The sequence below is a fragment of the Oncorhynchus clarkii genome, chromosome 10, assembly GCF_045791955.1.
Source record: "Oncorhynchus clarkii lewisi isolate Uvic-CL-2024 chromosome 10, UVic_Ocla_1.0, whole genome shotgun sequence".
Taxonomy (NCBI): Eukaryota; Metazoa; Chordata; class Actinopteri; order Salmoniformes; family Salmonidae; genus Oncorhynchus; species Oncorhynchus clarkii.
This window is the reverse complement of record NC_092156.1, coordinates 25,699,157-25,721,434: the sequence shown is the minus strand read 5'-3', so window position 1 is coordinate 25,721,434 and position 22,278 is coordinate 25,699,157. Positions and strand designations below refer to the sequence as shown.

General features: G+C 40.0%; 1 protein-coding gene across 1 annotated transcript; it reads right to left on the bottom strand.

Moving 5' to 3' along the window:
• Window positions 1–8,226: 8,226 nt before the first annotated feature.
• On the bottom strand, window positions 8,227–21,046 carry LOC139419481 (ripply transcriptional repressor 3). The gene is made up of 5 exons (XM_071169431.1): window positions 20,844–21,046; window positions 9,690–9,833; window positions 9,544–9,604; window positions 9,256–9,329; window positions 8,227–9,043 (listed from the first exon to the last, which is right to left on the bottom strand). The coding sequence occupies exons 2-5, from the start codon at window positions 9,791–9,793 to the stop codon at window positions 8,836–8,838; spliced, it is 447 nt and encodes a 148-aa protein (XP_071025532.1). The 5' UTR covers window positions 9,794–9,833; window positions 20,844–21,046; the 3' UTR covers window positions 8,227–8,835.
• Window positions 21,047–22,278: the final 1,232 nt, after the last annotated feature.

The following is a 22,278-nucleotide window of genomic DNA, read 5'->3' as shown; positions in this document are numbered from 1 at the left end:
CTTGGTGCCCACATCACCAACAAACTATCATGGTCCAACACCTTTTTCCCCTCGAGACTGAAAATATTTGGCATGGGTCCCCAGATCCTCTAAAAAGTTATACAGCTGCACCATCAAGAGCATCCTAACTGGTTGCATAACGGTCTGGTATGGCAACTGCTCGGCATCTGACCGTAAGGCACACGGCCCAGTACATCACTAAGCCAAGACCTACAGTGGGGCAAAAAAGTATTTAGTCAGCCACCAATTGTGCAAGTTCTCCCACTTAAAAAGATGACAGAGGCCTGTAATTTCCATCATAGGTACACTTCAACTATGACAGACAAAATGAGAAAAAAAAATCCAGAAAATCACATTGTAGGATTTTTTAAAAGTATTTGGTCAATAACAAAAGTTTATCTCAATACTTTTGTTATATACCCTTTGTTGGCAATGACCGAGGTCAAACGTTTTCTGTAAGTCTTCACAAGGTTTTCCCACACTGTTGCTGGTATTTTGGCCCATTCCTCCATGCAGATCTCCTCTAGAGCAGTGATGTTTTGGGGCTGTTGCTGGGCAACACGGACATTCAACTCCCTCCAAAGATTTTCTATGGGGTTGAGATCTGGAGACAGGCTAGGCCACTCCAGGATCTTGAAATGCTTCTTACGAAGCCACTCCTTCGTTGCCCGGGTGGTGTGTTTGGGATCATTGTCATGCTGAAAGACCCAGCCACGTTTCGTCTTCAATGCCCTAGCTGATGGAAGGAAGTTTTCACTCAAAATCTCACGATACATGGCCCCATTCATTCTTTCCTTTACACGGATCAGTTGTCCTGGTCCCTTTGCAGAAAAACAGCCCCAAAGCATGATGTTTCCACCCCCATGCTTCACAGTAGGCATGGTGTTCTTTGGATGCAACTCAGCATTCTTTGTCCTCCAAACACGACGAGTTGAGTTTTTACCAAAAAGTTATATTTTGGTTTCATCTGACCATATGACAATCTTCTTCTGGATCATCCAAATGCTCTCTAGCAAACTTCAGACGGGCCTGGACATGTACTGGCTTAAGCAGGGGGACACGTCTGGCATTGCAGGATTTGAGTCCCTGGCGGCGTAGTGTGTTACTGATGGTAGGCTTTGTTACTTTGGTCCCAGCTCTTTGCAGGTCATTCACTAGGTCCCCCCGTGTGGTTCTGGGATTTTTGCTCACCGTTCTTGTGATCATTTTGACCCCACGGGGTGAGATCTTGCGTAGAGCCCCAGATCGAGGGAGATTATCAGTGGTCTTGTATTTCTTCCATTTCCTAGTAATTGCTCCCACAGTTGATTTCTTCAAACCAAGCTGCTTACCTAATTGTCTACAATTTTGTTTCTGGTGTATTTTGACAGCTCTTTGGTCTTGGCCATGGTGGAGTTTGGAGTGTGACTGTTTGAGGTTGTGGACAGGTGTCTTTTATACTGATAACAAGTTCAAACAGGTGCCATTAATACAGGTAACGAGTGGAGGACAGAGGAGCCTCTTAAAGAAGAAGTTACAGGTCTGTGAGAGCCAGAAATCTTGCTTGTTTGTAGGTGCCAAATAATTATTTACCACCATAATTTGCAAATAAATTCATTCAAAATCCTACAATGTGATATTCAGGATTTTTTTTCTCATTTTGTCTGTCATAGTTGAAGTGTACCTATGATGAAAATTATAGGCCTCATCTTTTTAAGTGGGAGAACTTGCACAATTGGTGGCTGACTAAATACTTTTTTGCCCCACTGTATATACTAGGTGGTGTCAGAGGAAGGCCCAATGTATTTTTAAAAACTAGTCACCCAAGTCATAGACTGTTCTCTCTGCTACCACACAGCAAGTGGTACTGGAGCGCCAAGTTTAGGTCTAAAAGGCTCCATAACAGATTCTACCCACAAGCCATAAGACTGCTGAAAAATTAGTCCGGGTGGCCATTGATTATTTTCATTGACAACCCCCCCCCCCCTTCTTTATTTTTACACTATGCATAGTCACTTTACCCCTACCTACATGTACAAATTACCTCAACTAACCTGTACCCCCGCACATTGACTCGGTACTGGTACCCCCTGTTTATAGCCTTGTTATTTTATTGTGTTACTTTTTATTTTTTACTCAAGTTTATTTAGTAATTATTTTCTTAACTCTATTTCTTGAACTACATTGTTGGTTAAGGGCTCGTAAGTAACCATTTCACGGTAAGGTCTACTTCACCTGTTGTATTCGGCGCATGTGACAAATAAAATTTGATTAGATTTTTAATGGTCCACCATCCACTGTATTGAGCCTGTTGTCTTAGTGAAGGCTTGGGACAAACAGAGGGCAGTTTTGTCGCCATAACTGGCATCACTCCTCAGGTTAAGGTTTTTAGATGCACCTTTTCCATCACCTCCATGTGACAGGACAAATATTTGACTTGCAGATGAACCCTGGGCAACCAGGTGACCTGACCACAGCCGCGTGCACATCATCTGCTCTTCAACATCTTTTGATAATCCATCATCACGACCACTCGACTAACTAATGAAAATGCAGATGGAAAAGGTTGTGTAATGGAATGTATAGAATTAGGGGTGCTGTGTGGAACGAGACGAGTTGGTCTTATGTTAATCCAACGACTATTGATAAGTCATAAATATGAGATCATTGACTTCTCCATTTTAGAATGCATTAACCTTTGGATGATCTAAATCAAGTATTATGCTTGTGCTTCTATGATGTGCTCCTTTCAGTTGGTGAGGAGAGTAGGTTTATGACCTTCTGAACTCATCAGACTGCAAGTGAAATGGTCACCTCACTATCTCCTCATCTTCAGGATTTCGCTGAGACTCCTCAATCAGTCTGCTGCCCACCTCAGTGACCAAGCCACCCACTGGGGCCTGACAACCCCCTATCCTCTCCTCTCGGCCCTAGCCTGTCCCAGCCAGCCCACCAGACAGGTCAGCCGGCCACCTCAGCCAGGCCGCCCAGATAAACTATCATAAACAAACAAGAGGTTGGGATCAGATGGCTGGCCAGCGTTTAACCTCTGGAGGGCCACCAGGTCCAAGCTGGACCTGATGATGGAGAGACCACTGCCATTCCCCCTTGTGAGTGTGTGGTTGTGGCGAAAGGCCATGCTGTCCAGTCAGTTGAGAGCTAAACTTGCCCCAATCTCACCTTTAGCCCAGGCTTTGATCACTGGATCCAGTATCATTAGGAGTGATTAGGGCGTGACTAATCCAATTTATTTCCAATGGTTTTCCAACTGTTTTCTGATCTCTCTGAGTACCAGGGAAATATTCAGTGGTGGACCATAATGTTTAGAAGATCCCATATAAGATCATCACAACCTTAGTCACTGTAAATTAATTTATATACTCTTTCTCTGCCATTGAAATTAATTGTTATTCATGTGAGAGATGTTATTTTCTACACTGAGTGTACAAAACATGAACACCTTCCTAATATTGTGTTGCACGCCTTTTGCCCTCAGAACAGCCTCAATTTGTCGGGGCATGTCCTCTACAAGGTTTCGAAAGTGTTCCACAGGGATGCTGGCCCATGTTAACTCCAATGCTTCCCATAATTGTGTCAAATTAGCTGGATGTCCTTTGGGTGGTGGATCATTCTTGATACACAAAGGAAACTGCTGAGCATGAAAAACCCAGCAAGTTTTGTCTTTCTCATTCACCCCCTGATTGGAAAACATACAATCCATTTCTCAATTGTCGCAAGGCTTAAAAATCCTTCTTTAACCTGTTTCCTCCCCTTCGTCTACACTGATTGAAATGGATTTAACAAAGGACATCAATAAGAGATCATGGCTTTCACCTGGTCAGTCTATGCCATGGAATGAACAGGTGTTCATAATGTTTTGTCAACTCAATGTATGTACTAAAGAGTCAGTGGATTTGCAGTGTTTGACATATGCCTGTTCCTCGTCCTCTATTTTGCTTATCACGGTTGATTGGATCTGTTTCTTCCCTTTGTAGCATGAGCTTGTACTGGCTTGTCCTAGTGGTTAGCGAGGCCTTCTAGGACCCCAAGGACTAAATGTTGACAGGTTCATGCCATCTGATTCCATTTGCCTTTGTGTTGCACGGTAATGTCCATTTGGAGCAATATCTGCTGCCCTAAAAAAATAGTATTGGTCAGCCCATTTATATTATTGATACTCACTGTGGTGTTTGTATATTTAGGAATATGTTACTTACTAGTTTACTCCCAAATGGGAGTAATGTCCTGAATAGCAAATACCTCTAATAATCCATGAGCCAGACCCCCAGATTTGGGCAGTTGGACTCACTTGGGCCGATAATAGTGATTTCTTTAAAGGGGTATGTCCCCAGAGTTGGAAAATATGTGATAGCAGTGCAAGTATGATAGCTTTCTGTGTGGTATCACTCTTTCTTTCATCCCTCCATTCCATTCATTTTTCCCATAGGGATTTTACCCTATGATTAACAATGTCCATATACAACAAGTTATTGCTCTCATATACCCTTTAATCATATATCATTGGCAGTTATCCATCAGTTACATTTTCAGAAAGCTCAGATCAATAGAACTTTGACTGTTGACCTCTAGGGTACATATCATAATTACCTGTATACATGACTTTAAAAAAGAAACCCTGGTGCATTTTAAACTTTGTTTGACAAGTGGTTCTGAAAGGTCATGAAATTACCTTTTGAATGAAATTACCTTTTGAATGATATATAATATAACCAACTTTTAAAGCACCCGCTACAACTATTGTTAAAATCTCCCATATTGTGCCATTGACATTAGAATGTTGGACGCTTACCCACATTATTCCTTGTAATGAGGCAGCTATGTTTAGGGATTGTAACTTTTGTAATATGGGCACACACAGCTAGAACAGGGTTTAAAAAATATTTGTAGACAACTGGGCCATCATAGAATTCACTCATTAACCTCACAGAAGCCTTTTTTTCTAATATGGCTGCCAAACAACTCAATGGGGTCTTATTGGACAATTTCACATGACCATACCTGTTTGAAATATAATTCTAGTATATCTTAAATGTTAATAGTGATGTAGAATACACAACCACGTAAGCCAGGTGTGCCAGATATATAAAGATGTTACATTATTCACATAGCTTTTGGGCACATTCTTACAACAATTATCTAAATGGCTGATTTCTGAAGATTTGATAAAGAATTGCAATATTTAATCTTCAAACATAATATTGACATGTACATGTGAATAATCATGGATCTGAGCTGATTAAAATGATGTTCAATGTTATCCTATTAACTGTTTTCATAAAACAGAGAACTAGAAACTTGCCGCAAACATTACAATGTAATATTCCATTGGAAGGCCTACACGTTTTAACCTGATGATGAGAGCAGAAAACCATTATCTAAATTAAAATGCATTCTTACTATGGGGCCATAGCAGATTGGTCTGTTACTAGACTACTAAAAGTAATATAATGGGCCTCAAAAGGCCCAACATTGGATTTTACTACTGTACATTGTAATGGCATGAACAGGGCATGGTTTATGGTCCTCATAATGAAAACAGCTACTAAGATAACATTGATCATTTTAATCAGCTCACATCCATGACTATTCACATGTAGATATCAATTTTACATGTTTGAAGATGAAAATGGCAATTATTAATCATTACATCTTCAGAAATCAGTAAAATCATTCTTACAACAGTTATGTGAATAATTTAACAACTTTATATGTCCGGCACACCTAGCTCATGTGGTTGTGTATTCTATGTCACTATGACAATTTTAAGATATTTCTGGGCATACTAAAATATTTCACACAGATATGTCAAGCAAAATTGTCCAATAAGACCCAATTGAGTTGTATGGTGGCCATATTGGAAAAAAGCTTCTGTGTGGTTAATGGGTGAATTCTGTGATGGCCCTGTATCTACAAATCTTTTTAAAAACCTGTTTAAGCTGTGTGTGTGTAATTTGGTGCTTCTATTACCAAAGTAAAAATCCCAAAACATAGCTACCCCATCACATGGAATTCTATGGCTAAGCTTCTTCCAACATTCTAATGTCAATGGTACAACATGGGGTGATTAAAAAAAAAAAATGTCATGACCTTTCAGAACCACTTCTGAAACCAAGTTAAAAATGTATCAGGGTTTCCGTTTTAAAGCCATTTATATAGGTAATTCGGATATACAGTTGAAGTCGGAAGTATAAATACACCTTAGCCAAATACATTTAAACTCAGTTTTTCACAATTCCTGACATTTAATCCTAGTAAAAATTCCCTGCCTTATGTCAGTTAGGATCACCACTTTATTTTAACATTGTGAAAAGTCAGAATAATAGCAGAGAGAGTGATTTATTTCAGCTTTTATCTCTTTCATCACATTCCCAGTGGGTCAGAAGTTTACATACACTCAATTAGTATTTTGTAGCATTGCCTTTAAATTGTTTAACTTGGGTCAAACGTTTTGGGTAGCCTTCCACAATAAGTTAATTGAATTTTGGCCCGTTCCTCTTGACAGAGCTGGTGTAACTGAGTCAGATTTGTAGGCCTCCGTTCTCGCACACGCTTTTTCAGTTCTGCCCACAAATTTTCTATAGCATTGAGGTCAGGGCATTGTGATGGCCACTCCAATACCTTGACTTTGTTGTCCTTAAGCCATTTTGCCACGACTTTGTAAGTATGCTTGGGGTCATTGTCCATTTGGAAGACCCATTTGCGACCAAGCTTTAACTTCCTGACTGATGTCTTGACATGTTGCTTCAATATATCCACATAATTTTCCTTCCTCATGGTGCCATGTATTTTGTGAAGCTCACCAGTCCCTCCTGCAGCAAAGCACCCCCACAACATGATGCTGCCACCCCCATGCTTCACGGTTGGGATGGTGTTCTTCGGCTTGCCAACACCCCCCTTTTTCCTCCAAACATAACGATGGTCATTATGGCCAAACAGTTCTATTTTTGTTTCATCAGACCAGAGGACATTTCTCCAAAAAGTACGATCTTTGTCCCCATGTGCACTTGTAAACCGTAGTCTGGCTTTTTTTTATGACGGTTATGTCGATATATGACTCGTTTTACTGTGGATATAGATACTTCTGTACCTGTTTCCTCCAGCATCTTCACAAGGTCTTTTGCTGTTCTGGGATTGATTTGCACCTTTCACCCCAAAGTACGTGTATCTCTAGGAGACAGAATGCTTTTCCTTCCTGGGTGGTATGATGGCTACGTGGTCCCATGGTGTTTATACTTGCGTACTATTGTTTGTACAGATGAACGTGGTACCTTCAGGTGTTTGGAAATTGCTCCCAAGGATGAACCAGACTTGTGGAGATCTACAAAAAAACAATTCTGAGGTCTTGGCTGACTTCTTGTCCCATGATGTCAAGCGAACAGGCACTAAGTTTGAAGGTAGTCCTTGAAATACATCCACAGGTGCACCTCCAATTGATTGACTCAAATGATGTCAATTAGCCTATCAGAAGCTTCTAAAGCCATGACATAATTTTCTGGAATTTTCCAAGTTGTTTAAGGGCACAGTCAACTTACTGTATGTAAACTTCTGACCCACTGGAATTGTGATAAAGTGAATTATAAGTGAAATAATCTGTTTGTAATCAATTGTTGGAAAAATTACTTGTGCCATGGACAAAGTAGACGTCCTAACCAACTTTCCAAAACTATAGTTTGTTAACAAGAAATTTGTGGAGTGGTTGAAAAACAAGTTTTAATGACTCCTAACTAAGTGTATGTAAACTTCTGATTTCAACTGTATACCCTAGAGGTCAAAGGTCAAATTGACTCTAAATCTAAGCTTTCCAATTATATATGATTAAAGGTTATAAGCGAGCAATAACTTGTTGTATACTGACATTGTCATAGGGTAAAAGAGAGAGTGATAACACATAGCAGTGCAGCAATGGTAGCTTGCTATCACACATTTTCCATCTCTAGGAACCCAGACATTGTCGGTTCAATTGAGCTCAACCGACCCCCCCACCCTCTGGCTCATGGACTATAAAATCAATACTCAACCTTGATGACTAAATCAGCTAATCTGGGTGGTTGTCATTTCTTATGTGTATATGGTTATGACATTAATAGGACATAGAGAGGCTTATCATTCATGTGCCATTGGAAATTACTTCTGTCCTGTCTGAGGGTATAATAAAGACCCTGACATGTGAATCAAACCTGAACAAAAGTATTCATCCACATCCACAAGAAGTGCAGGAAAATTATACGATTTTGAAATAAATGTTTATTGCTTAACTCAAATGCTAAAATAATTGAAATTAATAAAGAAAAAGGCCTTTTAAGTTTACTTTGCATCCATACCAACATATTCACTCACTAGCTAAGCACATTAATACTCAATTCTATCCACATACATTCTTTACATTTCAACCAACAAACCATCTACACAGTAACTCAAATGTCCAGCAATTTATAACACACTTTTTCATAAACAAATAAAACATTATTATAAATACAAAAGATTGAAAGCAGAGAAAATGTTTCACTACAAACAAAAAAGGAGGGACCAGCACAAGGCCAACTTGAGTTTGCATGACAAGGTCCTGAGAACATAGGACGTTGTCAAGGAAAATGGCCATATCTGGGTTAAAGGTGTGTTGACACTGAGCTGGTGTAAACAGAATCACCTCAGTGAGGCAAACTGCAGCCAGTGACCTGGCCTTTCCCGGCTTCCTGTGGCTGTCTCAGGTGAACACCTTGGATCCTCTACTAGACCCTCACCATGGAAGTAGCATATCTCCTGTGACCTGCTGCACTGTCTCTCTCCCTTGTCCAATCACCCCTGCTTGTTTCCAAAACAGCAAAGACTAACTACCTATGAATTCTCTCTGAGGGGATGGGACCTGTGATCCAAACTGAGTGAATTAACCTCCAGTTCTTCCTCCATATCTTCATCATCCTCTTCCTCAGAGCTGGAGTCATCGTTGTAGAAGTGGAGAGTGGCTTGGACAGGGAAATTGTCCAAGACCACCTTCCCCAAATGAGAGAGATATTCCTCAGTCCTGGACTTTGGCATGAAGAGCCTATGGATCAGATAAATGTATTTAGTATTTTAAAATACATCAGTGTTTTACTATTTAAAGAAAGTAGAATATACAAAAATTGTCTTCATGAAGTTGATAGTAACATCAAATCATCAAATTGATTCAGGACACAGCTCTTTTCCCAAAATTTGTCTCAATGTGGTCACAATACCAACTTGCTTTCTTCTCTCAACTGCCAACAGTCTACATACCTGACAGGGTGCTGGAATCCATGGGCACCTTTGGTCATCTGTCTGGTTCTTGATGACGCATTCCCTTGGCCAAACTAAAGAGGACAAGTAGGCATGATCATTTAACTCAAATTAACAGACCTATATAATAAAAAAATATAGCATTGCCAAGGACCTGTGACAGTTAAGTATTAGATACTCTTGTTCACTAGGCTACAGGTTTCTTGTGCTGATAGGTTGGTTGAAATATAATTATTTTATAATTTAATTGTAGGCCTTAAGCAGTTGCAGAGAAGGGAATGCCCTTACTTTATCTAGAAGTCCAGTTTCTCTGTGACAGGGAATCCATGGTCTCCATATTACCGGATAACTGTAAATGTTGAAAATAATTTATTAAAGTGGTTTTTACTTCCACATTCCAAGTAGGTTAAGTAGGCTAAAGATACCTTTCATACCTTTGAAGTGGCTCTTCAGTCTCCGCGTATCGTCTCATGCAACTCATTGGTTTGGCTTTCATAGTGAGCGACGGCAGCTGCGTATCCAGACCAAGAGGGAGCATCTTCTGTCCTCGACTGACCCTCTACCTGAAAACTCTGAGACTGAGAGGCATATGGTCAGGTATGCTGTTTATCAAGGTTTTCTCATCTTGACCGTTCACTTGAATAAACAAAAGTGGAGTTGTGTGGGGGAGTCTTTGAGATCTGTCTTCAGCTGTCAAGTTGCAGGTCCCCTTCCTCCACTGGTCCCTTAAGGATATGGAAATGGAAGCTATTCAAATGATGATCATGAAAAGTTAGTTATTCAGATATAAAAGCAATCATTTTTTGTTGTTCTCTTTTTCATTATGTTGTTTAACTTTTCGGCCCTGGCTGTCTCTGCATTTATTTTATAGGGCTATCCTATAGTTCTTGGTAAGTGTACAGGTAACATGCATTTGTACTGGGCACAATTAGATTGAATGGATTAGAATTTGTTTAATTCTCATTTAAGGAAAGCAATTGTATAACATCTGGTGAGTTGAGGAACAGTTATAGCCTCTCACATTGTGTATTTTCTCCTAATATAAATTTGAATTTTTCTTTCCCTGATAAAGTTGCAAATAATCTATCTCTCGCTTTCAATTTCAATTCAATTTAAGGGGCTTTTTTGGCATATGTTTACATTTCCAAATTAAGTGAAATAGATAATAAACAAAAGTGAAATAAACAATAAATAAAAAAATTGTAGTAAAAATTACTCACAAAAGTTCCAAAAGAATAAAGACATTTCAAATGTCATATTATGTGCAAATAGTTAAAGGGAAAATAAATAAACATAAAAATGGGTTGTATTTTAAATGGTGTTTGTTCTTCACTGGTTGCCCTTTTCTTGTGGCAACAGGTCACAAATCTTGCTGCTGTGATGGCACAATGTGGTATTTCAGCGAATAGATATGGGAGTTTAGAAAATTGGGTTTGCTTTCTAATTCTTTGTGGGTCTGTATAATCTGAGGGAAATATGTGTTTCTAATACGGTCATACATTTAGCAGGTTAGGAAATGCAGCTCACTTTCCACCTCATTTTGTGGGCAGTGTGCACACAGCCTGCCTACGGCAGACCTTTCTCAATAGCAAGGCTATGCTCAAGGAGTCTGTACATAGTCAAAGCTTTCCTTAAGTTTGGGTCAGTCTCAGTGGTCAGGTATTCTGCCACTGTGTACTCTCTGTTTAGGGCCAAAAATGTGTCAAGTAATTATCTTTTTGTTCTCACAATTTGGTTGGGTCTAATTGTGTTGCTGTCCTGGGGCTCTTTGGGGTCTGTTTGTGTTTGTGAATAGGGCCCCAGGACCAGCTTGCTTAGAGGACTCTTCTCCAGGCTCATCAGGTTAGTTTGAGAAACAGACGCCTCACAAGTCTTCAACTGGCAGCTTCATTAAATAGTACCCGCAAAGCATCAGTCTCAACGTCAACAGTGAAGAGGCGACTCTGGGATGCTAACCTTCTTTTGTGATACATTCAGAGCTCTGTTTTTCCCGTGATTTAATCCTCTCGTGTATGATAGGTTTGGCCTGCCTCACTAACTACGCCTTTTGCCTATTCCCCGCCTGTACTTTAGCCTATCGAATTTCCTGTTATCAACCTATTGCCTGATCTCCCGGATGACGTTACTAGCCTTTTCCCTGCCTGTACTGTTGCCTTTTTGGACCCTCTGCTTGCCCTGCACCCAGCTACCTGCCTCCTCCTGTGGTTTGTAAATAAACACCTGCTGCACCCTGTGGTTGAAACCAGCCCTCTGTCTCCCATCGTGTTCATTACAGGTCTTTGTTTCTGGCCATTTTGAGCCTGTAATCGAACCCACAAATGCTGATGCTCCAGATACTCAACTAGTCTAAAGAAGGCCAGTTTTATTGATTCTTTAATCAGCACTACAGTTTTCAGCTATGCTAACATAATTGCAAAAGGGTTTTCTAATGATCAATTAGCCTTTTAAAATGACAAACTTGGATTAGCTAACACAACGTGCCATTTGAACACAGGAGTGATGGTTGCTGATAATGGGCCTCTGTAAGCCTATGTAGATATTCCATTAGAAATCTGCCATTTCCAGCTACAATAGTCATTTACAACATTAACCATGTCTACACTGTATTTCTGATCAATTTGATGTTATTTTAATGGACAAAAAAAAAAATTCTTTCAAAAACAAGGACATTTCTAAGTGACCCCAAACTTTTGAACGGTAGTGTATATGCGACCAAACATATCTGTTTGGTAAAGAAGAGTACTCTATGACTACCCACTAGGCAAAAACTGGTTGAATCAATGCGGTTTCCACTTAATTTCAACCCAAATGAGGACGTTGAATCAAACAACTGTGGAAAACTGATTGGATTTGCAAAAAGTCATCAACCTAAGGGAATTTTGTTATTTTGTCACCTAACTTTTAACCTAAATTCAATGACTAGTAATGGGGTCAGAGGGGATGGCTGTTGTTTTACGGGCTCCTAACCAACTGTGCTATTTTGTTTTTTTCACGCTGTTTGTAACTTATTTTGCACATAATGTTGCTGCTTCCATCTCCTATTACCGAAAAGAGCTTCTGGACATCAGAACAGCGATTACTCAAACTGGACAAAGATTTTTTCTTTAACGAGTCAGACGCGAATGGGGTGCACTCTAACCAAGGTTGCCAGGTGCTCGTGTTTCCTCCGACACATTGATGCGCGCTGTGTTAAGAAGCAATGCGGCTTGGTTGGGTTGTCTTTCGGAGGATGCATGGCTTTTGACCTTCGTCTCTCCCGAGCCCGTACGGGAGTTGTAGCGATGAGCCAAGATAGTAATTACTAACAGTTGGATACCACAATATATATTTTTAAAAAGGCAAAGCGGAAAAACAGAACTAAGATTGAATCCTACTACACCGGCTCTGACGCTCATCGGATGTGGCAGGGCTTGAAAACTATTACAGACTACAAAGGAAAACCCAGCCGCAAGCTATTATGTGGATATATTGGAGTGGCCATCACAAAGTCCTGACCTCAATCCTATAGAAAATGTGTGGGCAGAACTGAAAAGGCGTGTGCAAGCAAGGAGGCCTACAAACCTGACTCAGTTACACCAGCTCTGTCAGGAGGAATGGGCCACAATTCACCCAACTTATTGTGGGAAACTTGTGGAAGGCTACCCAAAATGTTTGACCCAAGTTAAACAATTTCAAGGCAATGCTACAAAACACTAATTGAGTGTATGTAAACTTCTGACCCACTGGGAATGTGATGAAAAACTAAAAGCTGAAATAAATCATTGTCTCTACTATTATTCTGACATTTCACATTCTTAAAATAAAGTGGTGATCCTAACTGACCCAAGACAGGGCATTTTTACTAGGATTAAATGTCAGGAATTGTGAAAACCTGAGTTTAAATGTTTTTGGCTAAGGTGTATGTAAACTTCCGACTTCAACTGTATGTGAGAATGCTTTTCATTGACTACAGCTCAGCATTCAACACCATAGTGCCCACAAAGCTCATCACTAAGCTAAGGACCATGGGACTAAACACTTCCCTCTGCCATTGGATCTTGGACTTCCTGACGAACCGCCCCCAGGTGGTAAGGGTAGGCAGCAACACATCTGCCACGCTGATCCTCAACACTGGGGCCCCTCAGGTGTGCATGATTAGTCTCCTCCTGTACTCCCTGTTCACCTGCGTGGCCAAACACGACTCCAAAACCATCATTAAGTTTGCTGACGACACAGCAGTGGTAGGCCTGATCACAGACAGCGATGAGACAGCCTATAGAGAGGAGGTCAGAGCCAGGACAACATCCTCTCCCTCAATGTGAGCAAGACAAAAGAGCTGATCGTAGACTACAGGAAAAGGCGGGCAGAACAGGCCCCCATTAACATTGACTGGGCTGTAGTGGAGCAGGTCGAGAGTTTCAACTTCCTTGGTGTCCACATCACCAACAAATTATCATTGTCCAAACACACCAAGACAGTCGTGAAGAGGGCCCAACAACACCTTTTCCCCCTCAGGAGACTGAAAAGATTTGGCATGGGTCCCCAGATCCTCAAGAAATTCTACAGCTGTACCATCGAGAGCTTCCTGACCGGTTGCATCACCGCCTGGTTTGGCAACTGTGCGGCATCTGACTATAAGGTGCTACAGAGGGTAGTGTGTATGGCCCAGAACATCACAGAGGCCAAGCTTCCTGCCATCCAGGACCTATATACTAGGCGGTGTCAGAGGAAGGCCCAAAAAATTGTTAAAGACTCCAGTCACCCAAGTCATAGACTGTTCTCTCTGCTACCACACGGCAAGCAGTACCGGAGCGCCAAGTCTAGGACCAAAAGGCTCCTTAACAGCTTCTTCCCCCAAGCCATAAGACTGCTGAACAATTAATCAAATGGTCACCCGGACTATTTACATTGAAATGCCCTCCATCCCTTTGTTTTTTACACAGCTGCTACTTGCTGTTTATTATCTATGCATAGTCACTTTACCCCTACCTGTACAAAATAACTTGACTAACCTGTACCTCTGCACGTTGACTCGGTACCGGTACCCCCTGGATATAGCCTCGTTATTTTGATTGTGTTACGTTTATTTTTTAATTTGACTATTTTTACTTTTGTTTATTTAGTAAATATTTTCTTAACTTTTTCCTGAACTGCATCGTTGGTTAAGGGCTTGTAAGTAAGCATTTCATGGTCAGGTTCTTTTCATGGTCAGGTTCTATTCATGGTCAGGTTCTACCTGTTCTATTCAGAGCATTATTAAAATAAAATACAATTTGAATTGATTTTTTGTTGATTTCACATCAGTTGAAAACAACCAAATGTCACTCAAAACTACACGTTTAACTGGGGCTCCCGAGTGGCGCAGCGGTCTAAGGCACTGCATCTCAGTGGGCTGTATCACATCCGGCCGTGATTGGGAGTCCCATAGGGCGGCGCACAATTGGCCCAGCGTTGTTAGGGTTTGGCCGGGGTAGGCCGTCATTGTAAACAATAATTTGTTCTTAACTGACTTGCCTAGTTAAATAAAGGTTAAATGGAAAATAAAAACTTTGGTCTGTGCACAGTGGGTAAGAAAAAACATCAATACACTATTTTTATATGCTAGTGAATAAGTCCCAACTGCTATATCACCACTAGACACTGAGGTCTACAATACAGCCATTAACTGTATTGAAGGTGTATGTGTGCGTGACTGAGAGGATGCATGCTTATATGTCTGTGCCTTCGAGAATTCAGGATGGGGCTCTCTTGTGCTGAGTTGTCAGAGGTTTGGAACCTGAGACAAGCCACTTTGTCTCTCCTTCCGAGTGTTTCCCTCCACTCCATTGTTCCTCATGTCTGCGTGGGACTGCACCGGTTTCACCCCACTCTGTGTTCAATGGGGCTTTTCTCCTTAAAAATGCTCAAAGAAAGAGAAAGCCTCTGGCCTCTTTGAAGTCATGCTTTAAAAAGGAAGTATTGAATATTGGTTGTTTCACTTTAAATAGCACAAGAAAGAGGATTTCGACACCCACCATCTCAGATTGTTCTGAAATTGTTTATGTAGTTAGAAACAGATTAGACAATAATTTCTGCAACATTATTTTGTTGAAATATGTGATCTCTGAGAAATTAAGCTACACTGAACAAAAATAAACACAACATACAAGAATTTCAAAGATTTCACTGAGTTACAGTTTAAATTAATGAATTAGGCCCAGATCTATGGATTTCACATGACTGGTAATACAGATACCTTCTAAAAAAAGGTAGGGGTGTGGATCAGAACCAATCAGTATCTGGTGTGATCATCATTTGCCTCATGCAGCGCGATACATCTTTGCATTGAGTTGATCAGGCTGTTGATTTTGGCCTGTAGAATGTTGTCCCAGTCCTCTTCAATGACTGTGCAAAGTTGCTGAATATTGGCGGGAGCTGGAACACGCTGTCGTACATATCGATCCAGGACATCCCAAACATGCTCAATGGATAACATATATGGTGAGTATGTAGGCCTCTAAAACGGCATTGGAGGTGGCTTATGGTAGAGAAATTAACATTAAATTATCTGGAAACAGCTCAGGTGGACATTCCTGCAGTCAGCATGCCAATTGCATGCTCCCTCAACAAGAGACATCTGTGGGATTGTGTTGAGTGATAAAACTGCACATTTTACAGTGGCCTTTTATTGTCCCCTGCACAAGGGGCACCTGTGTAATGATCATGCTGTTTAATCAGCTTCTTGATATGCCACACCTGTCAGGTGGATGGATTATCTTGGCAATGGAGAAATGCTTACTAACAGGGATGTAAACAAAATTGTGCACAACATTGTGAGAAATTGTATTTTTGTGCGTATGGAACATTTCTGGGATCTTTTATTTTCGCTCATGAAACATGGGACCAACACTTTACATGTTGCGTTTATATTTTTGTTCAATATAATTGATTGCACCCAAATTGTCAATTTCAATTTATAGGAATGATATAATAAAACCTCTTAACAATGATTAAGATGCGAGGAATCCAAATAAATGATCAAACGCCACCCATGCTGTCATACTGTGTTCAACCGTGCTGGATCTTGCCTAGCCATCTTGTTTCAAGAGCACTAGAATGGAAGTAAGTCCCAGACCTTATTGTGTGTTATCCTCAATGATTTTACTAATGTGCATGTATGGCTTTTTCAAGTTTTATGTGTGCTTGTTTTTTTAGAATGGTTGAATTAATAAACTAAACCCAAACCAAGCCCACCCCCAATGGCCAGTATACAGCATAAGTTCCCTATGTTTGACAAGATGTATGAAGTTGCGAGTATTGTTTATTCATTTTGGTGATATTTTCCCCATCCCATCCTGTTAAAAAAAAATTGCCATTGAAGTTGCTTGCATTTTCTCCATTAATTAAGTGAAAGTACCAGGTTCTACCCCCTTGATGCTGCTGTTCTTGATACTGTCCTTTTATCAATTTTTTCTGGTCTGTTGTGTTTCAACTTTTGGTAGAAAACCAATAGATTTGTCTCAAGATGAAAATAAATGCTGTGGTCATCCTCACAATTCAAGCCAGTCCTCCATGAAAGCAATTCAGTTTGTCCTTCTCTTAGGCTAATCTGTGTTTGGAGAACAAGCAAACTATTAGGCTCCAGCAGTTCTGTATTTTGTTGTTGTTGTGGGGGGTAGATCAGCTTAATATTGCAGATAGATTGTAGCTTCCATCAATGTAATTGTCTCCATAATTTCCAAACCCCCCTTTTTTTTATATACATACAGATGAAGTCGGAAGTTTACATACACCTTAGCCAAATACATTTAAAATCAGTTTTTCACAATTCCTGACATTTAGTCCTAGTACAAATTCCCAGCCCTAGGTCAGTTAGGATCACCACTATTTTAACAATGTGAAAAGTCAGAATAATAGTAGAGAGAATTATTTATTTCAGCTTTTATCACTTTCATCACATTCCCAGTGGGTCAGAAGTTTACATACACTCAATTAGTATTTGGTAGCATTGCCTTTAAATTGTTTAACTTGGGTCAAACGTTCGGGTAGCCTTCCACTAGCTTCCCACAATAGGGTGGGTGAATTTTGGCCCATTCCTCCTGACAGAGCTGGTGTAACTGAATCAGGTTTGTAGGCCTGCTTTTTCAGTTCTGCCCACACATTTTCTATAGGATTGACGTCAGGGCATTGTGATGGCCACTCCAATACCTTGACTTTGTTGTCCTCAAGCCATTTTGCCACAACTTTGGAAGTATGCTTGGGGTCATTGTCCATGTGGAAGACGCATTTGCGATCAAGCTTTAACTTCCTGACTGATGTCTTGAGATGCTTCAATATATCCACATAATTTTCCTTCCTCGTGATGCTATCCATTTCGTGAAGTTCACCAGTCCCTCCTGCAGCAAAGCACCCCCACAACATGATGTTGCCACCCCCGTGCTTCACGGTTGGGATGGTATTCTTCGGCTTGCAAGCACCCCCCTTTTTCCTCCAAACATAACGATGGTCATTATGGCCATACAGTTCTATTTTTGTTTCATCAGACCAGAGGACATTTCTCCAAAAAGTATGATCTTTGTGTGCAGTTCCAAACCGTAGTCAAACCGGTTTTGGAGCAGTGTCTTCTTCCTTGGTGAGCGGACTTTCAGGTTATGTCGATATAGGACTCGTTTTTACTGTGGATATAGATACTTTTGTACAGTTTTCCTCCAGCATCTTCACAAGGTCCTTTTCTGTTGTTCTGGGATTGATTTTCACTTTTCGCACCAAAGTATGTTCATTTCAAGGAGACAGAACACGTCTCCTTCCTGAGCGGTTTGACGACTGCTTGGTCCCATGGTGTTTATACTTGCATACTATTGTTTGTACCGATGAACGTGGTACCTTCAGGCGTTTGGAAATTGCTCCCAAGGATGAACCAGGCTTGTGAAGGTCTACAATTTTTTCTCTGAGGTCTTGGCTGATTTCTTTTTTCTTTTTCCCATGATGTCAAGCAAAGAGGCACTGAGTTTGAAGGTAGGCCAGGTACACCTCCAATTGACTCAAATGATGTCAATTAGCCTATCAGAAGCTTCTAAAACCATGACATCATTTTCTGGAATTTTCCAAGCTGTTTAAAGGCACAGTCAACTTACTGTATGTAAACTTCTGACCCACTGGAATTGTGATACGGTGAATTATAAGTGAAATAATTTGTCTGTAAACAATTGTTGGAAAAACTACTTGTGTCATGGACAAAGTAGATGTCCTAACCGACTTGCCAAAACTATAGTTTGTTAACAAGAAATTTGTGGAGTGGTTGAAAAACGAGTTTTAATGACTCCAACCTAAGTGTATGTGAACTTTGGACACACCTACTCATTCCATGGTTTTTATTTAGTTTTACTATTTTATATAATGTAGAATAATAGTGTAGACATCAACACAATGAAATAACACATTTGGAATCATGTAGTAACCAAAAAAGGGTTAAACAAATCAAATATATTTGATATTCTTCAAAGTAGCCACCTCTTGCCTTGATGACAGCTTTGCACACTCTTGGCATTCTCTCAACCAGCTTCATGAGGTAGTCCTGGAATACATTACACCTGGAATACATTTCAATTAACAGGTTTGTCTTACTAAAAGTTCATTTGTGGAATTCTTTCCTTAATGCGTTTGAGCCAAACAGTTGTGTTGTGACAAGGTAGGGGTAGTATACAGAAGATAGCCTTATTTGGTAAAATACCAGGTCCATATTATGGCAAGAACATCTTAAATAAGCAGAGAAATGACAGTACATCATTACTTTAAGACATGAAGGTCAGTCAATCCAGAACATTTCAATAACTTTTTAAGTTTCTTCAAGTGCATTCTAAAAAACCATCAAGCACTATGATGAAACTGGCTCTCATGAAGAAGGCACTCATGAAACTGGCTCTCAGGAAGACCCAGAGTTACCTCTGTTGCAGAGGATATGTTCATTAAAGTTACCAGCCTCAGATTGCAGCCCAAATTAATGCTTCACAGAGTTCAAGTAACAGACACATCTCATCATCAACTGTTCAGAGGAGACTTTGTGAATCAGGCCTTCATGGTCGAATTGCTGCAGAGAAACCACTACTAAAGGACACCAATAATAAGAAGAGACTTGCTTGGGACAAGAAACGTGCGCAATGGACATTAGACATGTAGAAATATGTCCTTTGGTATGATGAGTCCAAATTTTAGATTTTTGGTTCCAACTGCCGTGTCTGTGTGAGACGCAGAGTAGGTGAACGGAGGATCTCTGCATGTGTGGTTCCCAACGTGAAGCATGGAGGAGAAGGTGTGATGGTGCTTTGCTGGTGACACTGTTGGTGATTTATTTTGAATTCAGGGCACACTTAACCAGCATGGCTATCACAGCATTCTGCAGCGATACGCCATCCCATCTGGTTTGCACTTGTTGAGACTATCATTTGTTTTTCAACAGGACACTGACCTCCAGGCTGTGTAAGGGCTATTTGACCAAGAAGGAGAGTGATGGAGTGCTGCATCAGATGACCTGGCCTCCACAATCACCCAACCTCAACCCAATTGAGATCGTTTGGAATGAGTTGGACCTTAGAGTGAAGGAAAAACACCCAACAAGTGCTCTGCAAATGTGGGAACTCTTTCTTTTCAAAAGCATTTTAGGTGAAGCTGGTTGAGAGAATGCCAAGAGTGTGCAAAGCTGTCATCAAGGCAAAGGGTGGCTAGTTTGAAGAATATAAATATATTTTGATTTGTTAATCACATTTTGGGTTACCACATTATACCATATGTGTTGTGGAATGTATAAAATACAAATAAAGAAACACCCTTGAATGAGTAGGTGTGTCCAAGCATAATTTCCACAATGAACTAATAATTATGCGTAATAATTTAGGCAGTTCATGCATGTGAAGGATTGTTACCTACACCAGAACTGCCATTACAAAAATTACATTTCTGGCAAGCAATTATAATTTTAGCAAAGAATTATTGTTATTTATCCTATATTGTCCCTAATACTAATTATTTTTGACAACATTTCCTATCTTGAATGGTATACTGTATTTGTAGTTTATTTCTATTGTTAAATATTTTTGTATTATTTCAATCCATACCATGGATAATATTGGGTGTTCCATTATTCAACTCTATGGGAAGGTTGTAATATTTAGAATAGCCATGGAGTAGTCTTGGTGTCTCGGAACAATTTGGTTATCAATATACAGTATATCAACTACGAGAGCCTCACGTTTCCCTTTTAATCTATTCACCTTGAAGAGTGGGTACAGAACTTTGCGCCGTTCTGCAATTTTCTTCGGGAACTGATCATTTATGCCTATTTTCGTGCCAGCGAGTTTTTACCCAGGCTTTTAACAATTGGCAACAATTTGGCGCTCATATCTCTGTCCCGAAATGTTCAAGTTTGATTTTGTCGACAGTATCACCTGGGATCTATAGCGCTGTAATATATAATTATTTCACCACACTTTCAGGATCTTTACCCTAATTTTTGTTAAATACAAGTACTCGATTTTCTCTCAAAGATCTAGTCTGTATTTCAAGTAAGGCTTCTCTCAGAAACATCTTCTCCTTTTTAAGTTCTTTAACGTCCGTCTCAATCGTATTGCCTGTACCTTTTTAGCTTGTTTGTTTCTTTCTCCATTGTCGCAGCTTTTTCTTCACTCATCTCGAGGCTCGTCTTCAACTCCTTTACAGCTTTACTGACTAGTTCATGCCCAGTTTATATCATTTATCAACTTTAGCAAGTCGGTTTCTACACTTCCGGATTCTACATTTCCTTTTCACCACCGGTGGTGAAAAGCATAAATCGTGTGTCGGTCGAGGAGCCTCGTTTTCTTTTGGGGATTGGTTCTCCATGCTCTGACATGTTTGGGTGTTGATTGTATTGGTCGATACATTTCTGTAGCCTTATCATTTGTTTTGTGTTGTTATCCAGATTGAAGGTTATTGCCCACGAGTATGTTGAGTGAAGTATTAATATTTATTTTTTATATTTAACTTACAGATATTGAATATTACGTTTTTATCTTGAGGCATTCTGCACCGCTGTGTTCAGTCCACCATGACACCTCTCTCCACACACGGATACTTCTACTGCCAATGTTCGTCTAACGGTTTCAATGTTATGATCTCTAAGGACTTTCAATAGTAAAACTCCCAAACACACATTCTAAGTGTTTTGCAATGGTATTGTGTTGGGTTTAATGGTAAATGTCACTAATCACACAACATATAGAGAGAAATGTTTTCTACTAATTTTATTGAAAAACATAGTGCCTTCAGAACCTTTTCATACCCCTTGACTTATTCTACATTTTGTTGCGTTACAACCTGAATTCAAAATGGATTAAATAGATGTTTGTCTCACCCATCTCCACACAATACCCCATAAAAAAATGTTTTTAGAAATGAAAAATATGTTTTTAGAAATGTTTACAAATATATTTTAAAAATGAAATACAGAAATATCTAATTTACATAACTAGTAAATACTTTGTAGAAGCCCCTTTTGGAGCGATTACAGCTGTGAGTCTTTCTGGGTAAGACTCTAAGAGCTTTGCACACCTGGGTTGTGCAACTTTTGCCCATTATTCTTTTTAAAATTCTTCAAGTCCTGTCAAATTGGTTGTTGATCATTGCTAGACAACCATTTGCATGTCTTGCCATAGATTTTCAAGTAGATTTAAGTCAAAACTGTAACTCGGCCACTGAGGAACATTCACTGTTGTCTGGGTAAGCAACTCCAGTGTATTTGGCCTTGTGTTGTAGGTTATTGTCCTGCTGAAAGGTGAATTTGTCTCCCAGTGTCTATTGGAAAGCAGACTGAACCAGATTTTCCTCTAGGATTGTTTTACCCCCCATCCCCCCCTCCCAACAAAAAAACTCCCTAGCATACCCATAACATGAGTACTCAGTGATTTGTTGTGTTGGGTTTGCCCTAAAAATAACGCTTTATATTCATAACAAATGTCACAAGTTGCAAAGAAAACCTGCTGCCTCCACTATTGCAACACCATTTCAACTTCAACATGTCAATGTCATCAATAC

Bases quoted from the DNA above. Each gene is read 5' to 3' on its own strand.
- LOC139419481 (XM_071169431.1), bottom strand. From the start codon at position 9,793: ATGCTCCCTCTTGGTCTGGATACGCAGCTGCCGTCGCTCACTATGAAA. The intron at 9,605-9,689 runs GTATGAAAGGTA...CAACATTTACAG, and splicing joins ACTGAAGAGCCACTTCAAAG to TTATCCGGTAATATGGAGAC. The intron at 9,330-9,543 runs GTAAGGGCATTC...TGTCCTCTTTAG, and splicing joins AAACTGGACTTCTAGATAAA to TTTGGCCAAGGGAATGCGTC.